At 40.3% G+C, this 17,109-nt stretch overlaps 1 protein-coding gene across 3 annotated transcripts in view; it reads left to right on the forward strand.

Moving 5' to 3' along the window:
• The window catches only part of slc23a2 (solute carrier family 23 member 2), a 38,829-nt gene extending 21,720 nt beyond the window's left edge, over positions 1 to 17,109 (forward strand). For all 3 annotated transcript variants that reach the window (XM_085367428.1, XM_085367429.1, XM_085367427.1), the window contains 12 exons: positions 722 to 838; positions 3,224 to 3,381; positions 8,365 to 8,453; positions 8,597 to 8,664; positions 9,484 to 9,665; positions 10,629 to 10,749; positions 11,434 to 11,590; positions 11,728 to 11,875; positions 11,995 to 12,100; positions 12,217 to 12,484; positions 12,705 to 12,800; positions 13,262 to 17,109. In XM_085367428.1, coding sequence (XP_085223554.1) covers positions 722 to 838; positions 3,224 to 3,381; positions 8,365 to 8,453; positions 8,597 to 8,664; positions 9,484 to 9,665; positions 10,629 to 10,749; positions 11,434 to 11,590; positions 11,728 to 11,875; positions 11,995 to 12,100; positions 12,217 to 12,484; positions 12,705 to 12,800; positions 13,262 to 13,548 — 1,797 coding nt within the window. In that variant the 3' untranslated portion in view covers positions 13,549 to 17,109. The remainder of the gene's footprint in view (positions 1 to 721; positions 839 to 3,223; positions 3,382 to 8,364; positions 8,454 to 8,596; positions 8,665 to 9,483; positions 9,666 to 10,628; positions 10,750 to 11,433; positions 11,591 to 11,727; positions 11,876 to 11,994; positions 12,101 to 12,216; positions 12,485 to 12,704; positions 12,801 to 13,261) is intronic.

Genomic DNA, 17,109 nt, shown 5'->3' on the forward strand with positions numbered 1-17,109 from the left:
TAACAGTAAGTGGCAATCATGAAGCTTAAAACCTGTAATTATGATAAGTATCCATTCATGGGTTTTCCCTGAAAACAAAAGCCATATCATTATAAGTAAAACCCTTTCATGTGATTCACTATTTATAGTATAAACTTCTGCTGTAAACATGCTGTTGTTTTCAATTCTAATCTCCAAAGTAGAAGTTAGAAAAATTATGTTTTGTTGTTCTGTTTTCCTGGTTTATTTTTGTTTACATAAAAACTTTAACCTCATTGTAGTACAGAAAGATGCTGATGAGATATTTAGTAGAAAAGACCAACTCATCAGAATGACTCCTTATCTTCCTCTGTGGTTCTCTGCTCTCAATGTCACCATGACACTGCACTTTTCTGTAAGACAGAAATTTACCTCTGGTATTTTTCCATTCATAAAATTCCACAGATCGGCTCAGACATGTTCCACTGACGTAACATTATTTTCCAGTACGTCATATAGCATGCATGTAAAGAGAAGTGTAGATTAACAGGATACAGTTTCTTTGTGTTTCATTGTCTGTGTAGAGCTCTGTCTGAGACATTTAACAGAGCTCTCCTCAGATCTGCTCTGACACGTTTCTCTTGCACTAACACAACATGTGGCAGCTATTTTCCTGTACATCCTATGTAAAGTACATGCACTGATGCAAAGGGAAGTGGATTAAAATGATAATAATACTGTTTGTGTTTCATTATGTGTGTAGAGCTCAATGTCTGAGACATTGGACAGTACAGACAGTATTGATGCAAGGAGGTCGGATATGATCTACACCATTGAAGACACCCCACCCTGGTATCTCTGTGTGCTCTTGGGATTACAGGTAAACCTACACATTAAATTGTTTTAACCTCCTAGGACTAGGGATGGGTATCGAAAACCGGTTCTTGTTGAGAACCGGTTCCCACTGTTTCAATTCCTTGGAATCGTTTGCCATTTTTGCAAACGATTCCCTTATCGATTCCAGTCGCCCCGAATGACGTCACCACGTTGCGGAGCGTCATTTACCTGGCAGGAAACACGGCGCCTAAGCGGCTCAAACGCTCAAAAGTTTGATTATACTTTATGAGAACCGATGACAACAGGGCAACTTGCAAAGTAGATATTTCATTTAAGGGAGGAAACACTACGAATATGCAAAAGCATTTGCTCACAAAACACGCGATGACACGCGTTTTTAATTCCGCTCCAGACTCGTGACTCTCAACCCAGCAGCAGCGGTGACGTTTGCACGTCCTCTCCCGTTAATGCGGCAGGTAAATAATCAACTAACAGTGCATATTATGTTAGCGCAATCTGCCTTATTACAAGACCTGCCATTACTGTACATGTAGGTGACCATGATGAGAGAGACAGACAGAGTCTGGCTCAGATGCTGGCAGTTCTCGCTGCAGTCTACCGGTAGCGTCTCCTTTCAGGCCAGGATAGACGAATGTCACCGAGCAGTGACTAAGTTTGTGGTAAAAGGCTTGCACCCATTTGCTACAGCAGATGCCCCCGATTTTTGGTAAGTGAATGTGTTTAATTGTGGGCAGGGACATTACTGGATATTCTTGTGTAATTGCTACAGAACAATTTATGTTATACTTTGTTATTGCTACAGAAGAATGTTGCAGCTTTAAGGCAGGGATGACTCCTGGAGTTGCTTTCTCACTGCATATGCTTTATTTCACAATCAGATCGATTCGATAACAAAAACATACAGCAGCTCCTCTCCTACTCCTAGCCCTTCGCTGCGGTGGAAAAAAGAACGACTTCAATCCCCTTCAAGGAACATACGTACAAAATAGTTTTCCCAATGGGGCGTTCAATGCCATCTTGTAAATATGAGTACTCTGGCAGAGTAACAGTTCAAATGAAAAATACACCAGAACAAACAAGCAAACAAAAAAAGAAGTGTGGGGTACCTTTGAACCAATGAACAAAGTATAACAATTTATACTTTTTAACATAACCCGACCCCGTCAATATGTGATATGTCTCACAAGAATATTTATTTTATTATTTTACATTTACAATTTTTTTTCCTGGGGACCCTGTGACACCCCATTGAAGAGCCGTAGGCTGGATCTCTCAAGATCTCACTGTTGGGTTTGTAAGGCCATGTTACTCCTAAATTTCTATCTTGTTCAAAGAGAAGATATAAAACAAAGCTCTGAGCTAATCGACCTTAGTGTTCTCCTTTTTAAAAAAAAAAAAAAAGAATCGATAAGAGAATCGATAAAGAATCGAATCGTTAAACAGAATCGAAAATGGAATCGGAATCGTTAAAATCTTATCAATACCCATCCCTACCTAGGACCCTGCGTCCACATATGTGGACATCACATTTTGGGTTATTTAGACCAAAGTACTCAATTTTGCTGTACAGGGGCCTGATATCCACTTACGAGGACATTATACTGCTACTGTTCTATCAAAATTCTAAATGAATATCCTCATATGTGGCTCTCATTTTTCTTAGAAACAAAAATTAAGTAAAAAAAAAAAAAATCTGGTAATTCTTTGTTTTTACATTCATGAGGACCCAATCAGCCCAACTATCAAAGAGAAATTAAAAATGCATGCTGTGGAAGAGTTTGGGTCTTAGGAGGTTAATATGGACTGAGAATGTCAAATACACACTCTATGATAAGGGTGTGGCAGATGCTTTTTAAGCTATGTTTTATGTCAGTGACGTCTATTTTTTTTTTCCTTCTGTCCTCTTAATCCAACTGTGCTCAGAATATAAATCAGTTTAATAATCTGCCTGTTAAGAATGGTTAGCTGATGCATAAATGCAAATATTAAATTAACTGTTCAGTTCACCTGAGACTTCTTTGTGGTTTGCACAGGTAAACAGGCTAAACAGGCTTTTCTTTAGATTTGGGAATTTCCAGGTGGAGCAAGGTGGGAGCGGAACTGGATTGTCCACTCCCGTAGTAGAGAACTGGATGACTGGTACCCTGATTATAAATGGGGAAATAGACTAATCTGTTCTGGGAATATGGTAACCATATAAACAATGCAGATAGTTTCATTTGAGGGTCAAAGACTTCCCATTATATTTTCCACTTATGAGCCTAAAGGAATGATGGTGAGGATCCAAATTATAAAACTAAACATTTGTGCTTTGTTATCGGGGGCTTTTGGGAAGGGGGTGGACTAAATTTCTATAGTAGATGGTGGAAAAAAACAGGAACGACCTTCTGCCATCTTGTCTTTCCAGCACTACTTGACATGTTTCAGTGGAACCATTGCGGTGCCGTTCCTCCTCTCTGAGGCGATGTGCGTCGGCTTTGATCAGTGGGCAACCAGTCAGCTCATAGGGACCATCTTCTTCTGTGTGGGGATCACTACCCTGCTACAGACCACACTGGGCTGCAGGTATGCACACACACCTCTCTTCCCCCGCTGTCTCTCATCCCTGAGTAACTGTGAGTGTGTTTAGGCGTTACATGAACTGAGTAAATGAATTACATCTTTTTAATTTAGAGCTGCAGATTAGTCCAATTTGCATCCACAAAGATACGCACTACTACATACAAGCTTTATTTATCTTTTACGTGTAGTTTCTATCAAAATATGGATGAGTAGCATTTTAATTTCTCTGCTGTGTTTCTGTAATATTTTATGAAATTGAGACAACATGTGGTTCTTCTATTGCATCACTTCTGGCCAAGCAATGTGAAAAACACGGAAGCAATAACTGATTAACCACGGGCATGTCTTGGTCAGTAGTGACTTTTCCAGGAGGGATGGCCTGTTTACCAGTTTAGATGTGTGGAATGATTCGCTTTGACCCCCTTTCTCAAGAATGTATCGCGTTTTGTCTTCATACTTGTTTTTCTGGAAATACAAAGAATTAAACTCTTCATTTGGTAACGGTCCCTCTGCACTATTTCTACACTTTCTACTTTTGTTTGTTATTTACGACGAACATAAAATCAGACATGCTTAATGTGAGGTATGTTTTGTAATCGGTGATTCACCCTTATTCAGCTCTTAAGGTTATATCACTCCTATCACTTGCCAGAAAATAATGACTGGTATAAAATGTTATCTGTTGTCATGGATATTATCACATCTCTGGGGTCTGTTTTAATGAAAGTTGAGTTATGATGGCAAGAGGTGCTGTTTTTCTTTCATAAAGAAGGAGCAGTTGCGCGAGAGAACCCTGGCTCGTTTTCTTTCTTTCCTTTTTTTTTTATTATTAAACCTAATCTTTCAATCCTGTTGTGGAAGAGTCTTGGTCTCGTTATCATGCTGCACAGCAGCAGCAACACCGGCCAAATCACCTCACTCATATAAACCCAGACAGTCGCACACACAGGCTGTTCATTTTAACACTGACTCTATGACTTTTACTGATACTTTGATGGAAAGGAAAAAAGTGTGTGAAAGTTATCCTGCCTCCTCCTTTTATTTTATTAACAGACAAATAGTGGCTTAAAAATCAGCACCTTGTAGAAAAAGATATACACTCATCACATTACATGTGGTCACCTGTAAATCTCTAATCAGACAATCACATTAAGGATGCAGTTAGTCATCCAAACACAATGAGGAACTGATAACATTCAACCCAGCTGCGTGACTTTGGTGGCAGTTTGGGTATTTCAGAGACTGTCCCTTTACTGGGGTTTTATACACACACACACACACACACACACACACACACACACACACACACACACACACACACACACACAAATTTCCAGAAAGGTTTGAGCTGAGAGAAAGTCTCAGGTTACTTGTTAGAACTAAGGTAGGCATGTGAGCATCAACACATCAATCCTTGATGTGCTGTAGCAGTAGAAGGCTACTCTAGAAGCGATACACAAAGGACGATTAGGAAAAATTATGCCTGCTCAGATGGTCGATTTCTGCTGCAACACTTGCATAAGCTCACACACGCGTAAACATGGATCTAACCTATGAGCTGTCAACAAATTAGGCTGCTGCTGGTGATGCGATGGTGTGTGGACCCTTTTTATAGCTTACTTTGAGCCTCTCAAGTCCAGCTGAAGATCATTTAGCACCACAGCTTACCTCAGTGTTGTTGTTGACCCTGTTGTTATCCTATTCACAATAACCATCTTCTAGTGGCTGTTTTTGTCCGGCTAATGCACCTTGTCACGAAGTTCGTATGATCTCAGGCTGTTTGTTTTGAAAGCAACAGTGAGTTTACTTGACTGAAATAGCCTCCCGAGTCACCGGAGTAATCTCAGTGCACTTCTATGAGCTCAAATTGTGGTCATAAATATAGTGTGTGTGTGTGTGTGTGTGTGTGTGTGTGTGTGTGTGTGTGTGAGTGAAAAGGTTTTGTGTGTGGACTTGGCCAAAAAAATATGTGTGCAACTCTGCGCTCAAGTTCCAAGTGTGGATTTTGACCCTATTTTTCTTCTTTCAGCTGATTGGTCAATGTCATGTCAATCACAAATGTAACTGTTTAACTGTTGTCCTCCTCTTCTGGGTCTGTACTTTCATTAAAAAAAAAAGTTTTTAGGGATGAGTCACTGGACAACAGCACAACCCCAAGTAGATTAAACCCTCTGAAACCCTTTTGACAACTAATAAATTAATAGCAACTACAGCTGATACATTTGGCCAGTTCCTCCACTATTAACTGTAATACATGAAACATTAATTGGGGCTGTCATACCTTCAGAAAGTGATTTAGTCCTGAATCGTCACTGATTTGTGCAAGCTGAGCAAACAGCCTTACGTTTATTGGTAATTTTATTAGCCCATTGTCTTGTCCTTTTTTTCCCACAACTTATTTTACAGACAGTTCATGTGGACATATAATGGGTCAATCTGAAAGTGAAGAAGCTGCCCCCTGTTGGACAATGTGGCAAACTATTTCAGACACTCTATACAACTTGCATTTTAACATTTGAGTTTAGTCCTCATTTCCATTTAGATGTTGATATGTTTCTGTGACAGAACAGATCTGGAGACTACAAAACTGACAGCTCTGCAAGGGTTAGTGGTCTCCAACGTCTGAAGGCATAGTCTAACAATGTAGTGAAAATATTCTGTGTTTTAGGACCACAACAGTGCTGCATCCCACTTTTCCCATAATGCGTCCCACTAAAATCTGATTGCCTGGTAAATATCTACATCTTTCAGTGTCTGTGCCAATTATCAGCCACAAATGTAATGTCTCAGCATCAGGCTGAGGTTAATATCAGCTTTTGATATCAGCAGAAAAGGACAGATTTTTGTTTTGTTGTTTTTGTTTTTTCGGTTGCTGATTAGTTGTTATAGTTTAAAAAGTAAATTCTGTACTTGCAAAATATTTTTTTCCCCCTGTGAACTGATGAGTTTCTATCAAAATATAAACTTTATCTCCAGTCTTACATGATGCTATAAATGCCAGAAAAAGGATCATTAAATATGTAGATTGTATATGTTTACTGATTGTGTAGTAGAGTGCTCAAAAACATCTAAAACATAAATCACATGCTCAGTTTTTGCTTTTTCATAGAAAAGATGGGGAGGGGGGAGACTGAAACACAGTCTGGTCTTTTTTTTCATTTTTTTGTTAAGCCCGTCATTGTTGCCATACCAGCAGCTTCCCCTCTCTCAGGCAGTGCTGCCCTGATGTCACAGACGGTGCTTATCTGTCCATCTCTCAGTGGATTCGTTTCTCCAGAGAAATGTCACTGAATGGAAACCACTAAGGGAGGGAGAGGATAAAAGCAGGGGGGAAAGGGAGACAGCAACAGTGTATCTGTAATAGTCATACTCCATCACATCTGGATTGTTTATAATGTACCAGATAACTCCCTAACAATGAAGGAAAAAAAAAAAGAAAAAATGAAGAAAAAGGCAGATCAGCATGGACAAAAACTGTTATTCTAGGCTGATTATTTATGCATATCCCAGCCCATCAGTCCTCTGGGCCTCTCTCTGTTCATTAGAATGTCATGTTGGTGCTCAACATTTAAATATTTCTTCACCTGACTATTTCTCTAACTGCATGTTCAAACCTGTTAACAAGCCTGGTTACAGACATATTCATCCCTGCTCAGATTTCTTCAGCTATCAAGTGACTGACTCGATCGTATCCACAGTGATAGACTGAATGCAGGACGAGGGGGGGGGAAGGTTTGGAGATGTGTACTGAGGAATGACGCAGAAGAACACGTGCAGAGCTGTAAAGAGGTGGAAAGTGGGTGGGGGTGATATGCAGTGAAGATTTCTGAGTCATCGTGCCAAGTGAGGTCAATCAAAAAGGGCAAAATGCTTTTCCAGGAAAGGTGAAAGTGTCTCTCTTTTTACCCAAAGTGTCCTGCTTGTGTGCACAGCTGCTACCTGCAAACATGAGACTTGTATACACAGAAATGTTTAGTGATTTGTTTTACAGTTACACATTGAAGCACACATGAAGCCTACATGACGAAACAGATTTTAAAAATGAAAAGCAAAGAAAACATTACAGCAATAATGATAAACATGAAAAGGGTAAAAACACGGGGATAAAGTTGAGTTAAAAATATTTTGTTTTATGGAGCCAACCATCAATCTTGAGGCCCACATAAAATTTTCTGGAGTTTTTTCATTGATTTGTATATTTGCACTGACAAGAAGCAGCTGTACATAAAACACTGACTTTTAGTCGAAACAAACAGATGTGCTGCCAATTCATAATTAGCGCTCATGAAATCTCACTTCCTCTTAAGAAACATTTCCTTTTTCCTTCCCACTACCTCTCCTCTTTTTAACTGTCCTTAGATTAGTCAGCAGCAGTCCAGGTGTATTCTCATGCAATACTGTCAGTGATGTTTTTAAAAAATGGAAATCAAGGTCAGGTGGAGCAGCATGTGGGGGAGTACTTGTGAACACTCATCTAATTTTGGCTCACTGAAACTAAAAATGATACTTGGTCTAGTCTAGTTTTTAATGATTGTACTGCTAGGGTTACAAATCAGAAGTTCTTAATTGAAACCAGATATGACTAAAACCCCCTGAAGTTTGGCAAAAATGTCCCAAATGTGACTAATTTTTAAACAGCCACACTTCCTAAACTATTTCTACAACTTTGATGAAATTTAGCTTATGTGAAGTCTGTTTTTAACTCTTGTCAAAACATTTTATGCAGCTAGTGAAAGTGTTTCACAGCACCTCAGCTAGATGGGGTATCTCACCCTAGACAAGCAGATTTGGCTCCAATTAAATTATGAATTGAGGCTGAATAACCCTGTTTTTAAATTGTGAACTGTCAATAAATACATTTTGAAAAAGGTCATCTTTTTGTTCAGTACATCACAACTAACCCGAAATGGTTCTCTTATTTCTTAAAGAGATGGCTTAGTTGGCTTAAGTGTTTAATATCTAAAGTGAGCTTTTCATGTTTTTCAGGCTTCCTTTGTTTCAGGCCAGTGCCTTCGCCTTTCTCGCACCAGCCAGAGCCATCCTGTCACTGGAGAAATGGAAGTGCAACAACACAGGTGAAGAGAGGACTGTCATCTATCTTTACTTTACAATATATTATATCTCAATGGTCTGGCTGGCTTTCAGTGGGAAAGCCTTGCAAAGATCTGTGATTCGTTGGTTTCTGATCGCTCATCTCCTCGTCTTTTTCCACAAGCAGATATTCCAGCATTAAACGGTACAGAGCTCCTCAACACAGAGCACATTTGGCAGCCCAGGATACGAGAGGTAAGGCAAAGAAACATGCACACGCTCACACATACACTCACTCACACTGTTCCAAACCACATCTTTGTGGGAAGGGGTGACTGACTTTACTGCAGGTTTTCTCTAAATGTTGTTGAACTGCACTTAAATAACACATTTTTGAACAACTAAATTTGAAAAGTATGTCTGTTAAGCTGATGTTTAAAAAGTTGAACATTGTATATATGCTGCTAAAATAGAGACATTACTGTTTTCTATATGTCTGCAGGGTTTGGGTTTGTGTGACACATGCTCTTAATTTGCGTTAACCTTTTGCATTTGCGTAAGCCGGTTGAGTAATTGTTTGTTATGTGACACGTGAATGAGGCGAAACTCGATCAGACTGAATCAGATTGTTGAATGAAGGAACAGACGTTTGATAAAATGTGACAGAGGAGAACAGAAAGACCAGGCAAACAGGATTATCGCTGTCAGTGCTGCCGACTCTGTTACCTTGTGCTATACAATCACAGTGTTTGCTTTTAATTCATAAATTTGAGGGTTTTTATTTAATGCTTAAGTACTGATATGTGCAAGTACAGTGTAAACAGACCTAGTTAATACTAAGCAAACTGACAGTGAGCAGTCTCACAATAGCCTCACGTACAAAACCTTACTTTGTGTTTTGATTTATGAAAATGTTCATTTTGCATGAATCTTGGTAGGTAGGTAGGTAGGTATGTATATATACACACATCTACGTGTGTGTGTGTGTGTGTGTGTGTGTGTACATATATGTCAGCTCACGTGTTTCTGCAGAACAGAAATGTATTTATTTATTATTTATTTTTGTTTTGACAGATCCAAGGTGCCATCATTGTGTCATCCATGGTTGAGGTGTGCATTGGCATGCTGGGTCTCCCCGGGATGCTCCTGAAATACATCGGACCTCTGACCATCACTCCAACCGTGGCCCTCATCGGCTTGTCTGGTTTCCAGGCTGCAGGGGAGAGGGCTGGAAAACACTGGGGTATTGCTATGCTGTAAGTATGGACACGCCAATGTGTCCTCAATAACACTGTCTTTAAAAAGACACTATCTAGAGTTTGTTTGTCTATGGGGAAAACATGCCATTGGTAAGTCAAAATTTCGGGTTAGTATCTCAAAAGTTCAAGGTATGTCTGAGTTGAGATGATTCAAAATTTTGACTTACTTGGCAAGTTGTTTTTTTTGTTTTTTTTTTGTTTTTTTTTTAATTTAAATTCTTTGTTTTCAGTTATGGAAACAACATAGTTTTCCTTTTAAATGTTTTCGTCATGATACATTTAGAGGTACATTTAACTTTTTTTTTTTTTTTTTTTTTGACAGCTGGGGTGTAACATTGTGGTGCTTTCCAGTTCCATATAAATTATATTCCTATACTCTACTATAGAAGCGTTGCATGATTTACAGTTTAAATAAAATATCCCTATTTATCTCATACTCAACTTTGGTTCAGTCCATCTGTCCTAGCGTCTCTCCCTTTAAGACAGCTTTCTTCTGATTGGCTGCCCCTCACAGACAGAGGGTTGAAACAACAGGTGGGTGGGTCTTCTCTAGTTAAAGCCAGACCTGAGTGGCTAAGATGACCACACTAAAACTTAATCTAGGAAGCACTTAACCCTGGATCATGTGGGCTGTGAAGCTACAGAGGGCTGACTCATGAAGGATGATGCACTTCATAATGTGACGTTCAGGTGGTGTGACATCAGCTTCTGCTGTGTCATAGCTGTTTACACTGTAGCTCGAGGGCCTCTTCTCTCGCCCACAGGAATTGAGGTATTGTGGCTGTAATTGCAACTAATTTCTTGGGCCGTTAGGATAATTGATTGGCTCTTAAGCCTCTGGAGTCCTTGTCAGACATAGGCAGGACTTAAAGGAATATGTTTGCAGAATTGGTTGTCATGCAGAGAATATGCGGTATAACATGTCACCACTAAACTTAGGAGGATTGGTTCTCTCTGCAGGACTATCTTCTTGGTGCTGCTCTTCTCTCAGTATGCCAGAAATGTTCACTTTCCTCTGCCCATCTACAAAGCCAAGAAGGGCTGGACATCCTATAGGCTCCAGGTCTTCAAAATGTTTCCTGTAAGTACACAACATGCTGTAAGTGCCTGCATACAAACAGTGTCTAGACTTTTTGCTTTCATTCCAATTATTAATATTTTTCTCTCTTGTAAGTCACAAATTATTCAGCAGAGCAAACGTCCGTCTCCCCAGGTTGTCTGAGCACTGTGTAAATCAGTCACTTTCTTCCCCCTGCTGGTGAAGTGATTAAAAACACCATTAAATTATTTATTTGCTGCTCTTATTTTAATTTATACCTTTTTCATGAAACGATCTCAAATTACTTTTATGTCTTTTTATTGGCCTCAGGTCTTATGCTGCAATGCTTTTAAACTAATCATTAAATGATTTTTTTTTCCTAGTCCAAATGTGTAGAATGGTTAGTCCACATGTGAAGTCAGACAGCATGATGTGAACAAAGCTGTATCCAAAGAAGATCCAAACACTCACCTCCTGATGTATTAGTTTATTAGCTTCTAGGATAAACAGGTCTAAGTATAACCAAGGCAAATTTAATTTAATAAACTGATGCATACACCCCAAAAGGTCATGATTTCTTTCACATACTCTGCATATAAACAGATAGCTGGAGAGAAGTAATAAAAACATATACAAAAAGGGTAAAGGGTGTTGTTGTTTTTTTTTCTTCATGTTTTTGATGTTATGTAAAAGTCTGATAAGCTTTTTCTTTTCTCTTTCATGCAGATCATAATGGCCATTCTCATGTCGTGGCTGTTATGTTTCATTTTCACTGTGACCGACGTTTTCCCACCAGATAAGGACAAATACGGTTTCTACGCCCGCACAGACGCACGTCAAGGGATCCTCTTAGTAGCACCATGGTTCAAAATCCCCTACCCCTGTGAGTGTGTTAATGAAGAGGAAGGTCTACAAATTGTATATATGCTGTAGACTGACTATAGAAATATAATATGAAAGTTTAAAGTTGGCATTAAGCATGATGATGGATAAAAATACCAGCATGTTTTACCTCTACAGTCCAGTGGGGCGTTCCCACGGTGACGGCTGCAGGTGTGATCGGTATGATGAGCGCTGTGGTGGCCAGCATCATCGAGTCAATTGGAGATTACTACGCCTGCGCTCGGCTGTCGTGTGCTCCTCCGCCTCCCATCCACGCCATCAACCGGTAACCTTTGTTTTTCCACCTCCTTATTTGCTCTCATACTTCAGTAGTTCGTCACAAACAGCCCAGGCAGTTTACTGTCTGGTCCGAACTATAATTATGATGTTTTTTTGTCTCTGCAGGGGAATATTTATAGAAGGCATTTCCTGTGTGCTGGATGGTCTTTTCGGGACAGGAAATGGCTCTACTTCCTCCAGTCCAAATATAGGCGTCCTGGGAATCACAAAGGTAACACACTATATGTTTTGGGGTTTTTTTTTTTATTCTTTATTTACTTTTTCTGTATTCATGTTACCTGCTCTTTATTTAAAAAGGTGTTTTAAAAGTCTTAATTGGTTCTCCAGGTGGGCAGCAGGCGTGTAATCCAGTATGGAGCTGCCATGATGCTGCTGCTGGGGCTCGTGGGTAAATTCAGTGCCCTCTTTGCCTCTCTGCCTGACCCAGTCCTGGGAGCGTTGTTCTGCACCCTGTTTGGTATGATTACAGCAGTGGGACTGTCCAACCTGCAGTTTGTCGACCTCAACTCCTCCAGGAACCTCTTTGTCTTGGGCTTCTCGATCTTCTTTGGCCTGATGCTGCCGAACTACCTCAAACAGAACCCACTGGTCACCGGTGAGTGCACGGAAGGGAAATCAAACTTTCAGTCACTCATTTTCACTTTTACAAGGAGCACCAGTAACAGTAGGAGAGTGCTGTGGGTCAGGAAGTAGTTGTTTGTCAATCAGAAGTTCAGTGACTTCTCCAGTCCAGAGATTAGATCAGTTTAACTTTGTGTCAGTGCTGTAACTTCAAAAACAAATTGTACTACATTCACGACTTCTGTCTTTCTCAGGCATTGTTGAAATTGACCAAGTGCTAAATGTGCTCCTCACCACTGCAATGTTCGTCGGAGGGTCTGTCGCCTTCATTTTGGACAATACCATCCCTGGTAAGGTTTTTAATTTCATTAGTTTGAACAAGAATGAATGTTTTCACATTTAATAGTGTTTTAAGTTATTGCTGCTTGAGAAAGTGATGGTAGTTTGTTGGAGCGTGCAAAAAAGTTTTTAAGGAACACGATCATAACATGTGGCTGTGACTGCCAAGCAGGTACAGGTATCGTACAAGGCACTACATGTGGGGGGTGGTCATATGTCTGATCCTCGAGGTCATGCTGGGAAAGGTGGAAGAAAACATGGCTGAGAGAGTCGTCTGAGCGTAACCTGCTGCCACCTGGAAAATCAACTGAAGATGAATGGGCGGAGGCGCATCTTACGAATTTCTTTCCATCTTCACAAACATCAGAAAGTCACAGCAGCAGCAGAAGACTTGTGGAGCTTGTTCCTTGTTAGCCTGGACTTTTAATTGTGAACTTTAAGGCACTCATTATTAATCTCTCTCTATCCTCAGGTTCTCCTGAAGAACGAGGTATTAGGAAGCTGAAACGCGGTTCTGGTCTTAGTGCAGCAGAACTGGAAGGGATGAGATCCTACGACCTGCCGTTTGGAATGGACTTCATCCGCAGACACCGAATCTTCAAGTACTTCCCCATCAGCCCAACGTTCACAGGCTACCATTGGGGGCGGCTACAGGGAGCCTGCAGGAACAGAATGGGACACGGGGATGGGGCAAAGGGAGGGGAGGGCGGCGCAGCACTGGGAGAGTCGGGTATAACCAGCAGGCTGGAGAAACCTTGAAATGGTTGAATTTTGGGGAGCAAGGGATGGTACACTAAGTCAACATAATGGGGGAGTGGAGGACAGAAGCGGCACTGGATTGTGTGGAAGAAAATGTGATGCACCAACCCCCCCCCCCCCCCCCCCCCCCTTCCCACCCTGTCACTATATGCGTTTATTTTCTATAGCTTGTATCAGTCTCTTCCCACTTCCCACTATGCTATTTTAAGCATGCTATAGCAAGCCACAGCATGCTATAAAAGATGTCACCATGTGGAGATCAGTCTGTTTGTGTGCATGGAGTAATCCAGGAGGAGACAGATGGATGTCAGGCAGTCGGAGCTGAATGTCTAATGGCTCACTCACTCGTGATCGCTGCTAACTGAGACAGCCCAAATTATGTTGCATACATTCTTCTCAAAGCACAGTAGATTGAAATATGGGACTTGAGCATCATGTTAGGAATCGTTCCCCTCTGGATTTGTTATGCAACCACACATGCACACACCAGCAGCCACTGTAGATCAAGCACGAGCACTGCATTGCACAACAGGGGGTCATGCAGAATGATGGAAGTAGTTTGTAGGGTCCCCTTAGCCATGTGAAGTGATTGTGAGATTTATTTTTGTAGTACCTCCTTCCTGAGTTCAAAGTAGAATGTCACTTCACAGATTCTTCAGTAAAACACGCTCACGCTAAAGAGGCTCGCATCCCATATTATTTCATAATGAAGTGCTAATATTCAGAAGACTTCTCCCATATTACTGGGCAGAAAAGAAAATCACTAACATACCGGTTTACATTTATTTAGATTATGTCAGTATTATTCATCAGTTGTTAACAGGACCAAAACTCTGCCTTTCCTGAACATGCTCGTTAAAGTTTTAATTTAAATCTGCTACCCTTTATTTACTTTACATGCTGGCTCTTAACTAATGAGACAAGCTTTTAATAATGCCTCTATCATCATGGTGACGGCAGAGGATTTATAAGAGCTGCATTAATGCGCACAGTAACACGGACATGTGGCCTTGTCAGGGAGACCTTGTGTGAGTATATATGAAACTGATGAATGATGACATGAGAATAAGTGTTCTCGCACAGCTCCATGTGGGACTTGTCTCACAGTTTTGGGGTCACTGTGGATGTATATTAAGGTAGGATTTACCTAAAGGCTATATAATTGTACTGGGAGGTAAGGACAGTGTATTTTGCTGACTATAGAGTATATAAATCTAACAGTTTCTTTCTTTTGTGCCCTTCATCAGCTCACATGTGCAGTGTGGCAGTTTGGGGGGGGGTTCTTTTTTTCCCAGACAGTCATGACGTATCAATGTTTACTTGTTTAACTCTGGTCATGACTTTTTCTTCACATTCCTGCTCTCCCTCAGTCATCAATACGCGCTCTCTTTCATCTCCTACTAAGTTTCAAAGCATTTGCAGTCTGTACGGTATTAACCCAGGCGTGCCCCCCACCCCAAAAACAGAGCCACTCTTTTCTGACCACACTGTGTGCCTCTGCTGCTTCTATGTATAAAGAGCAGCTTTTGAAAAAAATACCACAGAGTTGGCAACAATATAAAAAAATGATGCATAGAAATAAAGAGTAGCCCACTTGAGATTTTTATAAAACCAAAACGCTCAAAGCTCTTTATTTGTATTTCTGCTGTTCTGTTACCATATACCAAAACTTTTCATTGACATTTGTTGCTACTGAGAGACGTGATTAGTTTAGTCTCATTCCAGATTCCCCCATTTTTATCTCTTATTAAAGCTATTTATTTATTTATGGGGGGTTTTAAAAAAGAAAAAGTCTAACGGGTTTATGCGTCCCTTTCAGAATAGAATAGTGTGTTTTAGTTTACTTGTTGAAGCCCTGTAAAGACCGGTAATGATTGACAGCTACTCCTGCCCTCCGCCCCAGCTCCAATCGGTACTTTTAGAAGGTCACCCGGCGAGAGAGGCTTTGAAAGGGTTGTTTCTGACGTAATATAAAAGCTGCTTCTATTTCATTCCATTTCTATCATGTTGCATTTGAAAGCAAAAGATGAACACTTTTAAATGTCGAACTGGATAGTTCAGAATTTACAGATCAATCAGGGCCTTTTTACTACGAAGTACTGTTTGCACATGTAATGGTGCCAAGAAGACTGGGGTCCAGATGACTTCATACGCACTAACCTGGAAACCTGAAATATTACTACAGTGTTTTTGAAGACTTTAAAGGAGGTGTGAACATTAATGACCTAATTAAAACAGGTCCAGCTGTAGTTCCATTTATGACGTACTGCTCTGATTTGGTGACGTCTCATACTTTGTTACGCCAAAATAAACCATAGTTATTAATTATGTGACCCTTAATATCTACAGGGGCGTCACTCTTTAGGTAGGGTTAAAGGTGTTGGGACATTTTTATAGATTTCCATTTGTTTGTCAAATAAAATATGCAATTACAGTAATATAATTTGCGTTGACTATACTGCTGAAACTCCTTACGAGGTCGCAGACTGATTTTTCCAAAATACTGAATGACCATCCAGAGTAGATGGTAAAAAAACAGAGTAATGATGTCACAAAAGAGCCCAGGGTTAGAGATAACTGACGTGCGAAAACTGTAAATCTAAAACCTCATCTCCCTCGTTTAAATTATTGGCTGACTTGCAAAGGGACTTTACCAGGTGGTTGGTAAAATAAGCAGTGTGTTGTTGGCACTCCAGCTGATGTGTCGTGACTATGTAACCTAGCTCTAAGAGCTGGCAGTGATCAAAGTCAGACTTTTAAGCAGCTTCCATGGAGATAGAGGGTAGTTTTGGGGGGGTTGGCCCCTGCTGTAGTAAATTTCTGGCATGCACACGACTCGTGACCTTGTTTTCTGTGTCATATCATGTTCATGCAACCAGCACTTCTCCCATCACATCAGTCTCTCCTTGCACACTCTTGGCCCTGCAGTGAAGATGCATCTGTGTCCTCGTGATTGGTGTACCTTGTTTTTCTCCTCTGGAATTTTTATTGTCACCATTTCTGAATGCAGGAGGAGGACACACCCGTTGGTCACCTTATTAAGAGCCTGTTGTTTATCAAGCAGCTGAGTGAAACCTGCCTTATCGCTTAATGTGAAGATGAACATGGGATGTCTTTGTGCCTCATGGCAGCTTCCTCCAGTTTTTTATTATTGTACTCCTGTCTTATTGTAGGATTTAGTACACATGCACCTCTCGCACAGCTGTGAAAGAAGCAGCCAGTTACAGTAAAAAACAAAATAAAAACATTGTTTCTGGTTTGAATTACATTCACATGGCTCTTAAAAAGGTGACCATAAGGTGCGTAACACAAAGACATCAATCCCTTTCAGTTATTTTGAAGGGGTCATTACCTGGAGACTATACTTCTGTGTATTAAGTGTTCTATCTTTTTAAATGTTTTTTTTTTTATATACATAGTTTTTATGTTTTTGCAAGCAAATATTTGTAAGAAACGAATCATAACTTTGAATCTTAAATCATGCTGGAAAGCGCACCATTTTCTTGTACTTTTTATTTAAAAAGTAAATACATTTTAACCCTATTTCAAATCTGTGGTTTG

Source organism: Diplotaxodon limnothrissa, linkage group LG12 (assembly GCF_057381915.1).
Source record: "Diplotaxodon limnothrissa isolate DT_005_m linkage group LG12, D_limnothrissa_male_GT1.1, whole genome shotgun sequence".
NCBI lineage: Eukaryota > Metazoa > Chordata > Actinopteri > Cichliformes > Cichlidae > Diplotaxodon > Diplotaxodon limnothrissa.